The 18726-nt window shown below is 34.4% G+C and overlaps 1 protein-coding gene across 3 annotated transcripts in view; it reads left to right on the plus strand.

The window, feature by feature from the left end:
* Positions 1-18726, plus strand: part of Neto1 (neuropilin and tolloid like 1) — a 114969-nt gene that overhangs the window by 65650 nt on the left and 30593 nt on the right. For all 3 annotated transcript variants that reach the window (XM_004861962.3, XM_004861963.4, XM_021242163.2), the window contains exons 5-7: positions 4863-4904; positions 5022-5149; positions 14714-14942. In XM_004861962.3, coding sequence (XP_004862019.2) covers positions 4863-4904; positions 5022-5149; positions 14714-14942 — 399 coding nt within the window. The remainder of the gene's footprint in view (positions 1-4862; positions 4905-5021; positions 5150-14713; positions 14943-18726) is intronic.

Below are 18726 nucleotides of genomic sequence, written 5' to 3' on the forward strand. Positions count from 1 at the left end.
ACTTTTAGTTTTTCACACCAGAGAAACTGGTATTTACACGTGTGTCCTGTTTATTTCACTTAGGAGTATGGCCTCAATGTGCATCCACTTAGCTATAAATGTCTCTAGTTTCTTGTTCTTTATGGCTGGGTAGTACTCCATTTTATAAAAAAACCACATCTTCTTAATCCAGTCTCCAGTTGATGGGCAATTGGGCTGTTTTTGTTTCCAAGTTTTAGCTATTACAAACTGTGCCACTATAAACATGGGTGAGCATGTATCACTGTGGTATGATGCTTTTAATTCTTTTGGGAAGATACCCACCAGAGGAATAGCTGGGTCAAATGAGACTTCTAATCCTAGTTCTTTGAGGTATCTCCATACTGATTTCCACAGTGGTTGCAACAGTTTGCACTCCCACCAACAATGGAGAAGGGTTCCTTTCTCCCCACAGCCCCGCCAACATTTGTTATTGGTTGATTTCATGATAGCAGCCATTCTATCTGGGGTGAGGTGGAATCTCAGAGTTGTTTTCATCTGCATCTCTCCAATGACAAGTTATGTTGAACATTTTTGCATATGTTTATTTGCTGTCTTTACTTCTTTGTCTGAGAAATGTCTGTTCATTTCAGATGCCCATTTTTGAATTGGGTCTTTATATTTGGGGGGTCTGAGGTTTTTTTTAGTTTTTTATATATTCTAGATAGTCGACTTTTGTCTGAGGAACACTTGGTAAAATTTTTTTCCCACATTGTAGGTTGTCTGTTAGCTCTGTTGGTGGTTTCTCTTGCAGTGCAGAAGCTTTTTAATAAGATGAGATCCCAGTTGTTGACTCTTTGTGCTAGTTCCCATGCTACTGAGGATTTGTTCATAAAGTCTTTTCCTATGCCAATGTCTTCAAGAGTTCTACCTAACTTATTTTCCAGCAAGTTTAGTGTTTCTGTTTTAATATTTAGATCTTTAATCCTCTTAGATTTTAGTTTAGTGTATGGTGAAAGATGCATGCTTTCTTGAGAAAAGAAAAGTTCCATAGAACAAATAGTATTTTACTATTACAGTGAAAATAGTTTACTCTTTAGATTCCATGAAAGGGATAGCTCTAAAGTTAGGAAAACAAGGGTGGTGATAATATTTTTAAAAATCTAAAATAGCAGCAATTTCAAATAATTGATTACCTGCTCCTGTAAAGTCTAATTTGAGTCAAGAAAGAGGTTCTTTGTGCTCTGCATATTCATCTGGGAAGTGAAGTTGATGAAGTCTTTCATTTTTGACATACATGTGTTGTTTTAAAAATTAACCATGCTAGAAAGAATGGATTGTTTTCTAGGAGTTTTTATGAGCCTGACCTGCAGTTTCACCCTTTTGTCCTCAGTTGATCTACCAGAACTGTGATGTGGTCAATTGCAAGTGTAGGAAGGCTGGGCAACAGAGTGTAGCTGTGTGCTGGCTGGCCTCTGATACACTGTCCCCTGTGATATACTTACTGTGAAATCCTGTGGATTGAAAAAGTATGAGTAAAAGGTCTTGCTTAATATACAGGAAATCAAATATACAGGAAAATCAACTCAGAGTAAATTTAACTGTTTTTCTATATACAGAGAACTATGTTTAATTCAGTAACATTTATTTTTCACCTACTGTGCAATACATCCTGAATAGAGAAGGGATCAAGAGATATAGGTCCCTTATAGAGTGGATTTTGTTAAGGAAAGGTGAGAATAAATGGTTAGTAAAAGGTAAAAAAAAAATAATAATAACATGATTGCAAACTGTAATAAGAACCAGTAAGGGGAGAGGGAAAAAAACGGAGACAGTGGTGCTTTAGAGGATTTAAAGGCCATTCGCAACTGATGAATGGGGAAAAAACCCAGTTACACAAATACCTGGAGGAAAAGTATTGTAGCCATGTAAAAGAACAAGTTCAAAATGCTCCACGTGCAGCAGCCTTGAGTGTCTTTGAGGCAGAACTGGACCCATGTGAATGCAAAGGAGAAAGCAAAGCTGAGCACCATAGGGCTTGGCAGTCAGGAACAAGAGCTCAAAGAGTTGTAATCTCATTCTGAGAGCAAGGGAAAACCAGGCGGGTACCATAATTTGACTTGTATTTTCAAAAATTTATTCAGGTGGTTTTGTGTAGAATAGATGTGAGGAGACATCTAGAGATTACAGTACTAGTTATTAAATCCAACTTAATTATAATCTGTATAGTAATTTATGTCATTGACCCCAAATAACCTCAGACTACCAATCAAACTTTGTACACTTAAATTCAATTTAAGTTGTTTCAAAAATATTTTTGTTTCTGCAGGTCACATGGCCATCTATTACTATGGTATTACTGGTGGTTAATATAAATAAATTGTAAAAACATTTTTCCCTAATTTTTTTTATGTCCTCGTACTATCACTATTAATACAAAGACAAAAATAAATTTTCATTTCCCATAACTGGCATTTCTCGCAAAATTGTCTGGCATGAGTTATAAAAATGACAACTGTTAGCTTCCAAACTAAACAAGAGAATGCCAACTACATTTCCACAAAATATTACAGGAACAGCCATGTACAGCTAAAATATCCTAATAAAAAGTGATAATATTAATAATACATGTAATTAAGCAGTAGGCTAAATAGTAAAGAAACAGTGAATAATAAAAATCTCAATACTTGAGATGAGCAAACAAATTTAGTGGTTTACCAAGACCCTATCTCAAAACAAAAAAAGAGGGCTCTTCTTGTAGCTCAGTGTAAATAAGCAAACCAGATATGGTTTTGCATTCCTTTAATCCCAGCATTCAGGGGTCTGAGGCAGGAGGGTCATAAGTTTCAGCCTTGGATGAGCAACTTAATGATTTAGTAAGACCCAGTATCAAAAATTAAAAATATGTTTGAGATATAACCCAGTCCAAAGGCCCTGAGCTCAATCCTCAGTACTGAAGAAAAAAAAGAAAATATGAGTGGTCTCTTTAATTCTAATAATACGCTTAAGGGTTACCACATAAAGTTCTTTCTTATACACAATTAGTTATTAAACTTGCATTTTTGAAACAGTGATCAAATACTCATTGATTTATATGGAGAGAAATTCCTACTAAGAAGTATCTTGGTCCAAATTTTATTTATATCTGTCCTCATTTCTGTGTTTTCAATGGACATTCCTTGTAGGTATTTATCTTTTATTTTTCCTCAAAAGTAAAAGAATTGTTTCAAAACATTTATTGATAGGAATTTATTTCTTGATTCAAAACTTATGAATCTATCTTAAGAGTGTTCTACAATAAACAGTACATACAGTTGTATAAGTAGATTATAGCATGGCTGATCCAGAATGCTCAGTATTGACAAATTAGTGCACATCACTCTTTGACAAAACAAAAGCCAATAACAGAAGCCACTCTTTCACAAAGATAATGAAAATAAGACACTGAGCCTGTGTTTTCACAATTATTGCATCTGTGTACACAGACACATAAAGAGGCACACTTGTAATACATATGAGTTGACATGGTCTTAGTACCTGGAGCTAACTCCCTCTAGAAAGAGTGCTCTATTTTCATTCCACAGTCCTAGATCATTTCTGAACAGTGTCTCACAAAATATTTCTAACTCTGTAAGACTTGTAATTTATAGCTAATACTATAGTAATATCCTTTTGTTTCACAATCATTTTTAAATTGCATACTATGTACATCCAATGATATATCATAGCCATTGATGCCTTTACCCACCCATAGGTGGGAAAGGAAATCCAATTTAAAGTGGGGCCATAATGACCTACATTGTTTCAAAAAGGAAAAGAGAGCAGAGAATTGCAGGTGCAAAACAGGTTAACACAGTGTCTCAATGATATCACAAACAATTGACAGTGCTTCACATTTCCATTCTGCTTATGATCCGAGTTAGCATTTTCTCACAAGAGTGTCTCTCGACATCATTATTACCGTATATTATATTACATATAATTACCATTATATGTGATTTCTAAGTGTCCAAAATAACAGGACCATGGAAAAAGTCAAGAAAACTGTGTATATCCTGTCTCTGTATGAAGAATACTTTCTCAAACATCCTTTTACAGGTCACCTTTTTATTTCCGGAGCTGCATACCCAAAGTAAAATCAATTCCACAATACTGTAATGAAACCACCATTTTGGGCTTAAAACAGGTGGGATCCTTCCGCTGCACACAGTGAAATGCATGTTCCCTGAAATGCTTCGGTAATTAGAGGAGAGAGGCCTGCGATTGAAGCCACTGAGAGGAAGGCAGGAAAGGGTAAATGCTGAGTTAACAAAGTAGGAAAGTGGGGGAAAACTGTGAGAGCCAGCATGTGCGAAATGACAATTTCATGAAAACAGGACAGTTCAATCCACCAGAGGAGAGGAACCCCAAATTTTACTCCTTAACTGTGTACCTCCAATATTACAGACAAAAAGTGGTTTTGACAATTTATAGAATCATTAGAGTCAGACAAAAAATTATACATAGAACACACAGACCCAAATGTATGCACGAAGGCAGTAAACTTATAAATGCAGGCCAATTGACTCAAACCTTGAATTACCTATGGATGCATTGTAAAAAAACATTGATTGCTCAATATGAAGTTATAGGTAAAGAATGAGATTTGTGTTTGATGATGAGATGCAGGAAAGGCATTGGAAGATTTTAATACTTATTTTTTGTATAGAGAAGAAAAGAGTGGCGATACTATGTCACGTAACACTTTGTTCTGACATTTCCAAGCACTTTTTATTGTATATTTTTCTTTCCCTTAATGAGCTTCTTAGGATGATTCCTGGATAATTTGATGATATGTTATTCAACATCATTGTAAATAACAAAGGCAGACTAGGACTAATTGTCTTTTTTCTCAATTTTTGAAGATCCTGACTTTAAGGACCTTGGAGTTTTGAAACCATTACCAGGTTGGTAACATAGATATTTAATAATGTTCAGAGATGTGTGTTTCCTGCTGTAAAATATACTTTTGGCTTATTATTCCAGCTCCATTTTTGTGTATTGTTTGCTATTTTGTTCTTTAGCATGTGAGTTTGAGATGGGTGGCCCAGAAGGCATTGTGGAGTCCGTACAAATTTTGAAGGAAGGCAAAGCCTCTGCCAGTGAGGCTGTGGATTGCAAGTGGTACATCCGAGCCCCTCCACGGTCCAAGGTGAGTCTCAAGATGAAACAGCCTGAGGGTTGACTTGGGAAAGTCTAGATTGCACATGGCTCTGAAGCAATGTCTGGCCATGCCTCAGACATCTCAGAGTGCAATCCTAAGGTCTCATTTTATTCTGGTTTTGCAATGCAACTTGTCTTCCCCCGTCTGGTCTAACTTTGTGTGCCATGTACTACAATATGCAGAGCGTGGTGAAGAAATCATTTTATAACCTAGTTGAGAAACTCTAAAACCAGGTCTATGTTTTTTTGGAAAAAGAGGTTGAAATGTTAGGCAGGAGCAAAAGTTATAAGCTTAATTACATTTATGCCCTTTCATCAGTGTCTGTAGTATTTTTTTAACCTAAAACATATCTATGAAAGAAATGGCCAGGAATTACAGAATCGTGTATCTCTGGAATACAGAATTCTGATGAGACAAGGGGAGGGGCCGCAGGAAGAGGATTTGGGAAACAGTGCACCCATCTGAAGGAGACGGTCACTTTGCAACTGCCGGCGAAAAGTTTCTTGGGATTATAATAGGAAAATTTGTGGTCAGCATTACTAACGCTTCTGATTATTTTCATAATACTGAAAATCTATACTTCATGTTGATTACCCTGATTTTATGCTGTAATACACTACAAAATTTGAAATGTATGGATCACACAATACAGTATGAGGCAAATGCAGGCTCAGATAACTACTTAGGAAACACTTCTTTAGAGCAAACATGTTCATACTAGCTTTGGATTTCACTTAAGAAACATTGAGGATGAGTAATTTATGGCAGTAGCTGTTGGAGGTGTTAAGTATTGATTATTTACTTTTTCTTTTCCTTTTATTCTCATTCCTCAGTTATAGAATTGCAACAAAACATTGCAGATTTATTAGATTCATAGTAGACTTTACTGAGGTTGAAACATTTACTTAATTTCTTTAGTGGCTCTGTAAAATGTCAAGTACTATGATAGAGAAATAAAAACTATGCTGGCCCCTGTCCTCAGGTTCTTAGCTTAATACTTAGACAAATATGTAATAAAAGCGTCCAAGCAATAGGATAAAATCGCTGAGGTGTTGATAAGAATACATGGAGTGAGGAAAAATACAGGCACACTTAGCAGGGTCATCAGAAATGGAACCAAAGTGTAGCCAGCTCCTCGGCAGAATCTGCTTAAGAAACAGTATTTTATCAGGTTGGCAGTAGAGGAAGGCTCTCCGGGAACAGGGACAGCATCTGCGTGTCAGGGAATCATAAGAGAGCACATTTTTCAGGAATGGAAGCAATAGCATGTGACCCTATCAAGCAGGACTCTGAAGGTGTGGCGAGTCATCAAGCTGAAGGACTCTGTGGGCCTCCCCAAAGAACTTGGACTTCATTCTAGACCCATTAGTGATAGATGAAAGAGCAAAGCAGGAAAATGATGTGGCTGGATTTGCATTTCAAAAGTATAGTGCTTCCCTGGGAAGAAAGGACAAGGAGGTTAATGCAGAACAGAGCCTGAAGCAGAGCTGTGGCAGAGATCTCAGTGGTGTGACCCTTATGCTGGTAGACAGGGAAGGAAATGGGAAAGACAGATACAGGGATATTCAGGCTGAGGAGAAAGAGTCATCTCTGAGGGAGCTGGCACTTCAGGAAACACCTTTGCCTTTACCTTAAATTTGCCTCTAGGGTTTGCATGTCTAAGGGGAGAGTGGCACATGCATTTCTGATTACAGAGATCAGAGACTGTGATCCAGCTTCCAGCTGTGACACTTGCAGGTCTGTTTGCATCACAGCAAGTCTTTGAGAATATTAATTGCATTATGGAGAAACGTAATAATTTTTTTTTCTTAAAAGCTTTTGGAAACATAAAGCCATAAATATCTACATGGATTATCACAGAGCTAGATTTCATATTAGTGTGCTTCCCTACATAATTTGTGGAATGACATGCAAGTGCTTTCCATTCTTCCTAACCTATATAAATGAAGGATTCTTAAAAAGATTTTGTGAGCAGGGAATATGTGTATGGCACCTTACTACCATAACCAGCATCTTGTCACTTCAGTGGTAAGTGGAAGGTTTTTATGAGAGTGTGAATACACATCTCTATTTTCCAGCTGGTAAATAGGCTGTCTTTTGTATAACCCCAGAACAATGATACTGACTGTACCTGTCTATTATAGAATTTGGCATTCTCTGACCCAAAGGGGAAGCTGCCTGCAGAGCTGAACAAAGATGGCTCTATTGTGACAGGCTTTCTCTGCTGAATTAAAGGTTAGAGGACAGGAAGTAGCTTTGAATGCTGTGGAGAAAAGCAAGAGATAAGTATTACTGACCATGTGGGCTTTCTATTTTTATGGAGTTGCCAGCAGTTTACGAGATCAAACCATCACAGTACAAGTTAAATTTGACATAGCTCTTGGTGAACATTTGAATAATACCTGGCAGGACTGAACCATGTTGTACAATGGAACTGCTAAGTAGCTTGAGCTCTATTAAAATTTATATAAATTACACGTTGTTTCTTAACTTCTGATAAATAGAAAATATACTGATATATCCTTTATTTAGAAAAATAATGGGTGGTCTGCTTTAATTAAAATGTAATTAATACAGGTTTCCTAGAATTTGAATAACAAGATCCTAAATGAACATAGAATGTCTGTTATAGAGCATCTCATTAATGATGAATAAGTTGAGCTAAAAAAATAGAATTCTCTGTGGATTGACCATGTAATGAAGAAATATAACTCTATGAGCATATATTTTGCATACAGATTCTAGAGCAGTGTGGTGGAAGGCTATTTTTATGTCTAGTTCTGAATTTAATCCAGAAAAGAGCAGCCAGAATGGAATGATAGGAGAACGAATCCTATAACGATATGAGCTATACTTGTATGATGTCCGGACCCTAGGTGTCTGTAGCTACCAAGTGCCAAGCCAACATATCTGCTGTTCAATTAAAACTCATGAAAAGCCAACCTGATGTATATCTAGAAGAAATGACATTGTAGCAATCTTCAGACATTTGAGAGACTGTCATATAAAGAGGAATAAGACATACTGTAATTTATTAGAATTTTTGACACGAGGAAGATAGAGCTTTCAATTTAATATAGGGAAGGTTTTTGTTTTAATAATGCAGTTCAAATGAGATTCCAGAGGAGGAATCCAAGCAGTTTGGCAGGGGTTTTACATAACAATTAAATATCAAGTGATCTTGGCAGAGATAATATGAAAGTCCTCTCAAAACCAAAATTCCATGAATCTATGATAAGTGACTTGCTCAAATATTTGGCTAGTTAGCAAAAGAGCTGGAACAAGATCAATATCTCCTGATTCCTGGTCCAGTTTGATATCATAAAACCATACTATTTTGGAAAATGATCAAGTTTGGTAAGAAAGGATAGGAGGTAAATTTAAAAAACTTTCAAAATTGTACCAAGGAAGGTAATTTAGTGATTAATGGTTAGGGAGAATAAAACTGGAGCTTTTATTATTTACCCATCATTTAATACTTAAAACTAACTTTTAATTTGTTACCTAATTCAAAAATATTTTGAGTCAAATTACAATCAGTTAAACATAAATCTTGACTAATATACTAACTCAGTAGTCTTTTATGGTATAGTTGTGCTAAAATTACTTATATGATGGTGATAAGTTCTGAAGGCAGGATTTTAAACACCGGAGATTTCTAGATCCCAATCCTGGAACTGTGAAGTTGAGAAAACAGACATCTGATTGTTAAATTTCCTCACAAAGGTTTTTGTGACTTGAGTAAGGTTGCCAATCAGTTGAATTTAACCCAAAGGAATATGGTAAGGTTGGCCTAATCTAATCAGATGAGCCTGTTAAAAGCAGAGTTTTTCTCTAGCCGTGATCAAAGGAGCAATCAGAGAACCAGAGCACCAGGCAACCTCTGCTGGTAGGAAAGGTGAGCCCTGGTAAGCAGCCATCAGGACCTTAGTCTTGCAACTGCAAGAAACTGGATTTCCAGCTAGCAAAGAACGCAGCCAATCTGGGTTTTGTGTTTCTAAAATGTAGACCTGTGAGATAATAAATAGGTGCTGCTTAAAGCTGCTAAACTTGAGATAATTTGTTATGGAGCAATGGAAAACTAAAGCAATAGACTAAGGGTAATAACTATAATTGATTACAGTGATAAGCACTAAAGGTTCTGAAGATTAAGCCTATCCTTATCTCCAAAAAGAGAATAAAATTAGATAAAGTGAAAATTTTAACTGTCTAGATGTCTACCAAAGAAAATGTTATGGTTCAATTTTTTTATAAACAAAAGATTTTTCTTTTTACTGTTAGAATTTAGAGGGCTGCTCAGATGGACTTAAAAGGTTTTGTTATTTTTTTATTCCTACCTGAAAATCATTTTAATATTATAATACCAGGATTCATGGTTGTGTGTATGTGTATTTTAAGATTTCAGAAAACAGCATGATATTCTAGTTTTCTTTTCCAAATAAAGAGGATGTTACTAGCCCCAAATTTCACGTGATATCCTACCTGAGATTATAAACCTGAAAGGTCCAGTCACCAGTAAAGTAGCAACACAATATACATACATGTATGTATACACATGTATATAAATAGCAACACAATATACATACATACAATATACATAGCCCATACAATGGGCTATATATTTTTTAGTCTGTGATTTTATTAATAAAAGAATCCAGAAATATTGAAATCATGTGCAGCATCTCACACTGTGGTGTATTGAATTCTTATGGAGAAAACTATCTGGCAGGTCTTCAGTTACTGCCTCAATATCTATTTTTTGCACATAACATGGGAGGAGGGATTAGATTGAGCAGTTGGTATTAAATTTTGTTTGTAAAAATATTACCTAGTAAATTGTTAGCCAGATTTATTTACTTTGCATATAATAAAGGATTCAGCCTTCCACATTATTGTGATTTGGAAAACAGAAATCACCACAAATTGCTTATGTTTTGAAGTTTACCATGTCCTGCTCAATAAATCATCTTGTCAGCTCCAACTCTTTGTGATTGAATAAAAGGAAGTATACATCAAAATGATTCACTGAGAAGAGATTATAATCTGACTATTTTGCTAGAGTTACGCAGAAGGACTGAAAAATTTTCTCATTTACTACCTTAAATAATTCTTTCTCTTAGCATTATTGTGGCACAAGTTTTAAGCTAATGAATGGTTATTCCAATAATAATACATAGAGAGTTTTTATGTGACATACATAGAGCTAATGAGAGAAAGCTTGATCAGTTTTTCTGGGTAATGAAATTTCAGGTTGTACACTGCCTGCTCTGGGCCCACTAGTAGAATTCTCTACTGGTATATTTTATTTCTTCTACTATGTGATATAAAAATTGAAGTTAAAAATTGTGAAATGCTTCAGAATTGATTACATAAACTTTACTGATAATAATTGTTCACTTCCCCTATAAATAGTATTTTATTTAATAAGAATATCTTTTAAATATAAAAGGTATGCCAATAGCAGCCATTTTACTTCACATACAAGATAATCACCTCATGAAAACCTCAGACCCTTTAGAGCTGTCAAATGACAAAGCGTGCAAGTTGACTTCCTAACTGTAACAATACTCATATATAAAGTAATCCTATTTCTAAATAACTTTAAGACAGCCATTTATTTCAAAGGGACACATTTAAAAATCTATGAGTTTCTTTTACATCTAGATTCTCTACATGTTTCCTAGGCCCTCTAGGAAATAGAAGTGGTTGGCTTTGCTTTTTTTGTTTGATTAGTTATTTTGATACAATTTGTTTCATTTCCTTCAATATTGTAGCTTTCTTTCTAGAAGAGTGTCATTGAGGATTTTTTAAAAGTTTTCTGTGAGGCTTCATATTTTGACAATGAGTAGCCAAACATCAGGTACATCTGATTGCAGTACCAATTCATTGCTTATATGTCTGCGTCACTTTGAAAAAGTTTCTTAATTTTTCTAAGTTTTAGTTTTCTTCATCTTAAAATGACTATAACAAGTGTCCATTGTTGATTAGAGAACTGAATGAAATAATGCATTAGAAAGGCCAAAAGTTACTGTCAATATACCAAGCAACTTTTTTCCTAATAATAGGTTATGCATTTCAAATTATGTTTCTGCATGTAGTGTAAGAAACTTGAAATAATTACTTTCACCAGATAAACATCAGGTGATCAACTATTTTTCTTTCTTGAAGTAATCAAACATTAATCACATATTTTTTCTTCTGTGGGCAGATTACTTGGTTTTTAAATCATTGTAAAACTATTGGAATGAGGAGTTTTTTGTGCGTTACACTTCTAATAGTGGAATATACTGTGGCATTTACCCTCATGTTTATTTCTCCTATTAGTAAATTTGTATAATGTCAATTTAAACTGTATATTATTTTGAGAGCTGAAAAACTATGTTTTAGAATATGTTTAACTTTTTGTTGCACTTTACAAGTTTGTCAAACTGTACCAACATTTTAGTTTGTATTTTTATACTATTTTCAGTTTGTTTGCTTTGGTCAGGAGGGTAGAGTCATGTGGTGAAAAGAACATAAGACCAGAGTTGAGAATTTTAATCCTATTTAAGGCTCTTCTATCAATTTGCTTACTTTTCTTGAGCAAGTTATTTTGTCTTCTTTGTTCCAGAGTTCTCATAAGGTCATCTGAAAACCCACTTCTTTTTAGATAAATTGTTTGAGTATTTGAAAAACAAAATAGAGTAACTGCCAAAGATATGGAAGATATAATGTTTTTCAGATACATGCTTTCTTAAATTGGTTATTTCTGGAATTCTCAGTATAATTTCAGCAACTTAGTATTGTGTTGGGAAGAGCAGATCACAGATGGACTATGTGGGTAATATTTGAGACTTTGGTTGAATATAATAAAGCAATTACCTGGGCAGGAGGACCATGCGGGCTTTCTTGGAGTGAATGTTTCAGGAGACTATATCCATGGCAGTTAACTTAAAATCATCATCTAAGTAACTGGAAATTTTAGGATAGCTTACAACTGAATGCTGCAGATTGCCTGTGTATGAAACCTTTGTTACCAGGCAAAGCATAATAAAATTCTACTGTTTTCCACTGTTGCTCAACTTCATTCACTTTTTTCCTATTTCTGTTATTTTTCTTCCCAATGTTATATCAGGAGTACTTCACTTTTGACATCACATTTCATTTTCAGCTTTTACAAGTCCACAACATATTGTCATGTACTTTTGCTTCATACCTTAGTCCTGCACTTTATCATCAAGAATTACTTCCAATAATATTCTCCTATAAATAAGAAAATGGCTATTCTATGTAATTATTATTATCTATAGCACCATAATGTCTGGCATGTAGATGTCCAATAAATATTTGACAAATACAAAAAATGAATTAATAAAGAAAGATTTTCTAACTAGTTGTTCACAAGTATATCCATTCCCAAACTTTTATGGAATGCTTGCTACATGTAAAACATGGTTTAATGCTTAGAATGTGAATCTATGGACCACTACCCCAACTGTTCAGAAGAACAAGTTAATAAAAGTGATGAACCACCTGAATAACAGCTCAAAATATGTTCAGAATCATAATTTAGCATAAAAAAATGAAAAGAAAACTTCTGCTAGGATTGAGGTGTGGGAGAAGTGGGAAATTCTTTATTGGCATCCAACAATTGACTGAGACCTTGACAAATCAGAAAACTGAACAGAGAGGATGTCATGTCTAAGGTCATGGGCATAAAGGATTACATTTTTCAAAATAAGTGTGTGTTTTTTTCTATAAGAAGGTATATATGCCCGTCTATGATTTTTGTTTGTTTGTTTGGTACCAGGGATCGAACTCAGGACCTTGGGTTCTCAAGGAGGGCGCTGAAACCACTGAGCTAAATCCCGGGCCCTTTGCCTATCATTTTTAAATTACATGCCAATTAACAATTTTGATTAAAAGAGTGTGATTATTAGATTTGTTCCTTAGAAACCTAACATTGATTGAGCTGGGTTTATTTTTTAACTTCTGGGCTGGGCTTGTGAGGTGGACTGGGGAGTCTATACTTCATAAACATCAAGGCTAGTTAGGAGATGGTTGAAATGTCATTAAGTGTGAGTGGACATGGAAAACAACTCTTTTGAAGGTGAAGTGAACAGAGATTAGTACCTAATTCACTATGAACATTGTGAAGGCTAAAGATAATGGAAATAGTGAAATTTTAAATTTGGGGTAGACATTCCAGATCTTGGAAAAAGTTTTCTCATGAGATTTGTAGTATATGAAATAAGAAAAAAATGCATATAAAGAGTTGAAAAATGAATGGATAATTGAATGGATATCTTTATTTTAAATCCATGTTACATAAAGAGATATGAATCTAAGAAGAAATAGCCTGTAGGCATGCATGTTAAAAATAAAGCTGAACATTTAGAAATAACCTGTGTGAAAGGTACCCTTTAGTTATTCCAGAACCATTCTAGATTTCCCTCTGACAGTGCCTAGGCTTTTATTCTTTTTTCTTTTCTTGATATAATGCCCACAGCTTGACATAATATCTTGGTATCAGGATTTAGTTGATGCCTATTTTCAACAGTGATTTTCATTCTGTTGTTCACCATTATGTCTATAATGCCATGACATGTGCCCATGACTGAGTAAAAGGCCAAGTTGTGAATACTGCTAAATTGTTTAATGAATGAACAAATGTCTTTATAGACATCTCTTATTGAATTGATGGCTTATGATTCTGAATACACATTGGTACAGAGTCAAACAATGCCTGTTGGTCAATAATCAGAGTGTTGGAAGCAGGTTGACATTGTGGAAGGATTGTGGTCTAGGGCATTAGGAAGGCCTCATGTCTAATTTCTAGCTTATTCCTTCTGAGTCTGAGCTTCCGCATCTGACTACAACAGCATAAAAAATTATAAAATTATTGGGAATTTAAAAAAATAACACAGAATTTAACCTGCGTAGTACTTTTTACTTATTAAATGTTAACTTGTGTTTATGTGGATTTAAGGGAAATGGCTTGACTGTAATTCTGGTAAGAATGATTATAGATTTGCTTTGTCTTTTAAAAGTTTTTAATGTGCCCCTCTTTAAAAATTAAATAGTGTAGTTATGTTCAAAAATTTAAGCAAACTGAAGTTAGAGACTGTCTTTTGATAGTTTTTATTTTCCTTTGGTATTAATACAAATGATTTTTTTCCATACATTTTTGAAAATAAAATCCATGGAATTTAAAAGAATTTATTATAGACATTTGAAAGATTTTTTTCTAACCAACGTAAACAGTGTGTAAGCTTGTAAAACTAATAACTAATTCCAAATAAGTTAAGGGAAGATACAAGAATCATTTAAACCAAAATACGCAGCTAAAGAAAATGGTGTATATAAGTAAAGAGGATAATAACATTTGCCAAAATACATTAAACAATATTTTTTATTTATACAGCTTCCTTCTATCCAGAGTGAAAAATAATAAGGTTGATTGCAATCAACACTGTCTTGTGAGATTCAAAATGAGAAAGGAAGATCTCTCTGCTACTTTCTGCTCCATAATCATATTTTGAAAGGGGAAATTATTTTATCTTTATTTTACAGATATACTTACGATTCTTGGACTATGAGATGCAGAATTCCAATGAATGCAAAAGGAATTTTGTGGCTGTGTATGATGGAAGCAGTTCTGTGGAAGATTTGAAAGCTAAGTTCTGTAGCACTGTGGCTAATGATGTGATGCTCCGCACAGGTCTTGGGGTGATCCGCATGTGGGCAGACGAGGGCAGTCGAAACAGCCGATTTCAGATGCTCTTCACATCCTTTCAAGAACGTAAGATTCTCAGCACTTGACTGTCCTTCAAATATGTCATATGATCAAGTCTCATAAGCTGGTAATGGTGTTTTCTTCATGCGGCTTGAGCACAGCAGGGTGTTTCCTAATAAGTTGTGAAAGTCATGGAGATTCTTTCTCGTTCATTTTGATCCAGTGACAGGAGAGAGCTACTATTACATTCATATTCCTTATTTCAGGGTACATATCATAGTAAATTGTATTTATCTTTCATTTAGCTCTTACCGAGCATATGAAACTGATGTAATAGCTTCTGATGAAATTTCAGTTTAAATCTTGAAAAGAAAATACCTCCATAAAAATATTTGGTAGATTCACTTTAATAAGCTTATCTTGCTGAATTATTTCAAATAGTGTTCAATTAGTGTCACAATTAGGGAAAGAGAATTGTTTTTAAGAGAGTAAGTAGAAAAAATTTCAAGAAATATCTAAATTGGTATGATAAGTGATTCTCAAAGATAGGTGCTAAGTGCAGCAGTTATAGGAAAGTATATTCTTAACAGATACTGATGAATCATTAATAGATATATTTGGACTGCTGTTCTTCAGAAACCTTGAATATTTATGTTTTATACATTTATGCAAATGAAAAAGAATCCTGAGAAATTCAGCTTTAAGGAATTGGCACTCTGTATTTCCAAACCATATTAATTTTGTTTAAATAGAAAAGATAAAAATATTTTTGGAGTTTTAAGGTTTTTATTATTAGCAACAGCACAGTGGCCAGTATGTTTTAAAAAATCACAAATACTAAATGTATTAGGCAGTTTTATATAATGAATAAATAATTGTGGCTTTAAATTCCCCTCCAATTAATCAGTGGCGAATTGCAAGGCACCAGAAGTTGTCAATATCACTCAGTCTTACTAAATCTTGATACCATCTTTCAGGGTGTTAAATCTTTTTTCCCAGATTTGTCATAGATTTAAACAATGTGTCAATATTCATGTCTTCATTTCAGTAGTTGATTAAAATGTTAGAGGGTGTATCTGTATTTCAGTAAGGTATTTGGGGGAGAAAAAGGATACTCACCATTTTCTTGCTAGAATATGAAGGAATTCAGGCTACAGGATAACATTTTTTTGTGTCTCACAGCTGATTCCTCTGCCAAATTCAATAAATGCCTTTGGTGTGGAGTTTTGGACTTCTGCTTTTCTAAATTAAAAAAAAAAATATATATATATATATATATATATATAATACATGTATATTTGTGGTGCATTACATATAACATAAATGTTAACGTTTTTAAAATTATATGAATTTTTATTTATTTTTTAATTCACATGAAATAATATGCATTTGTCAAGGACAGCGTGATGTATCAAAGAACGTATATATTGTAGAATGGTTAAATGTAGCTAATAGTGATATATTTTGCTCTTGAGAATTTCTCATGGTGAATATTAAGTATTTTCACTACAAAAAGAAAAACCATAATATTTGGCTATGCTGATTGTCTAGATTTAAGCATTAAACAAATTTATTTTATTCAATATTATTATGGGCTTTGGATAATACTATATTCATAGCTAATTTTATCTAATTTTAATGACAAAATTACAGAATCTAATATTTTAAATGATATAATAAAGATTTTTAAAGATATTATGAAAAATCTTTCATTTTTATCCAAACAACACTATAAAATATAATTGAGATAATTCTAAAATATATTGTTGTATTTTACAAATTAACTAAGTGATAATATAGGAAAACTCTGGCTTAGGATTTCTAAGCTTTTATTTTACTCAAACTCAGTGTGAGCCATTACTTTCATTGTAATTGACTAAAAATATATATGAATCTGTATATTAAGAAAAGTACAGTCATCAAGTGAGATTTTGGGCTTATGAAAAGATGCATTGATCAAAAGGAAAAAGGCCTGGCTCATTTTTTTCTGGGTTTTAATGGGGAGAATAACTGAAGAGGCTGGCATAAATGTAGAACAATCTAGAATCATGAGAAATGGCAAAGAGGAGAGCTAACCTTAGAGTTTTCTGTTGTTACTGTTGTTGAAATTGTGATAACTACGTTGGCCTAGGTGATAGGAATTAATGTCTCAAAAGTAAGATCAATGTTTGAAAATTGTAGGAAAACTTCTGAGTGAAATTTATGAGGAAATGTCTAGGTCACATGAACTGTGAACCAGGAAAACTGAATGGCTCCCTATAAAAGATACAGACTATGGATAGTGATTCAGCCTGAAAATGTAGTATCATCTGGCATGATTGGTGGAGGGGAAGCATCTATATTTGATAGCAGGTAAAAAAGCTAACTTCTATGTTCCCTTTCAACTCTAGAATGAATTAATAACTTCTACAATCTTGAAATATCTGCAAGGATAAGAAATGGCAAATCATACTGTGTATACATCACATATGTCTATTCAAGATAAAAGCTCATATGTTAATACCTGTGACAGGCATTAAAACTAGAAGTCATTCAAGTGGATAGGTTTATCAATTAATGATTCAAAAACACAGGGTGTCTTTCCTACATAGGAGGAGGAAGGGGCACCTAACCCTTTATGTTCTTGCATGGTAGAAAATTGATCACTGTCTTTGAATGATACATACCACAACATTCTCTGTGGTTCTCACATTTACACTAAGGACCTACCAAAACCTATTTGTATCCCCTCCATCATTCTGCCAGCTATGGTGTGAATATTTATGTTCCCCCATAATTCATATGTTGAAAACCTAATCACCAATGTGTGGTTGTTAGAGGTGGGGTTGGAAAGTGACTCCTGGGGGGGCACAGCCCTCATAAATGGGATGAGTACCGGAATAAAAGTCTTCAAGCATTGCATCGCTTCCCCTTCTACCCTGTGAAGACACAGTGCGAAGAGTCCATCTGTGAACCAGGAAACAAGCACAGACCAGACACTGAATCTACCAGTGAGTGTATTGATCTTGGACTTCTCATCCTCCAGAACTGTGAGAAATAAGTTTCTGTTGTTTATAAACTACCCAGTTTATGGTATTTTGTGATTGTATCCTAAACAGATTAAGATTTTTCCAATTAGTTTTTGTTATGTTGTCCCCCCTACTGGCTAAAACTGCAAAATTCTACCTTTATATGTACCAAGGTTGGAAATCATCATGTATAATCAAGATATTCCAAATAAGAGATTAAAAAAAACTTCAAGATAACAAGGGGTAGACTTCCACTTAGAAATAGGAGTTCAGAATTATTGGGTCATGAAGGAAGAAGCTGGGGACTAGAACGTTTCAGGTTCCTCAGATTCCATTATTCTCCTCATTATTAGTGGCTGAGATGGGACTCTGTATTATGTTTTTATTGCTTTAGATGGCGATTGTAGTTGTTGCTGATAATGATGACAGATTGTGTAAGTTATAAAGGCAGGAAGTTTATTTTGGCTCATGGTTCTAGAGGTGCAAGGCCTGGAGCCTCATGTGGCAATGGGCTCTGGGCTGGCAGACACCAAAGGCAGTGCAGGCATCGCGTGCAAGAAAAGTGATCGTGTGTTACTTTGGTTACTCTGTCTTCTGATAAAGCCACCAGGGTTCAATCATGGGGATCCACCCTGATGCCTTTTATCACTTCCCAAGTGTTACATCCCTAAAAACCCTATTTATGTTAGATTTCCACCCTTTTTGTCACAATGGGGATTAAATTTTATCATCAGTTTTCAGGGACAAACCGCATTCATCTCACAAAAATAGGTGTACAAATTGTCTCCCTCTATGTTTATAATTTTATGTATAATAAATATATAGCATAACTAATAATATGT

This window comes from Heterocephalus glaber, unplaced genomic scaffold (genome assembly GCF_053883595.1).
Source record: "Heterocephalus glaber isolate CG9 unplaced genomic scaffold, H.glaber_assembly_v1.0 deba00000331, whole genome shotgun sequence".
Taxonomy (NCBI): domain Eukaryota; kingdom Metazoa; phylum Chordata; class Mammalia; order Rodentia; family Bathyergidae; genus Heterocephalus; species Heterocephalus glaber.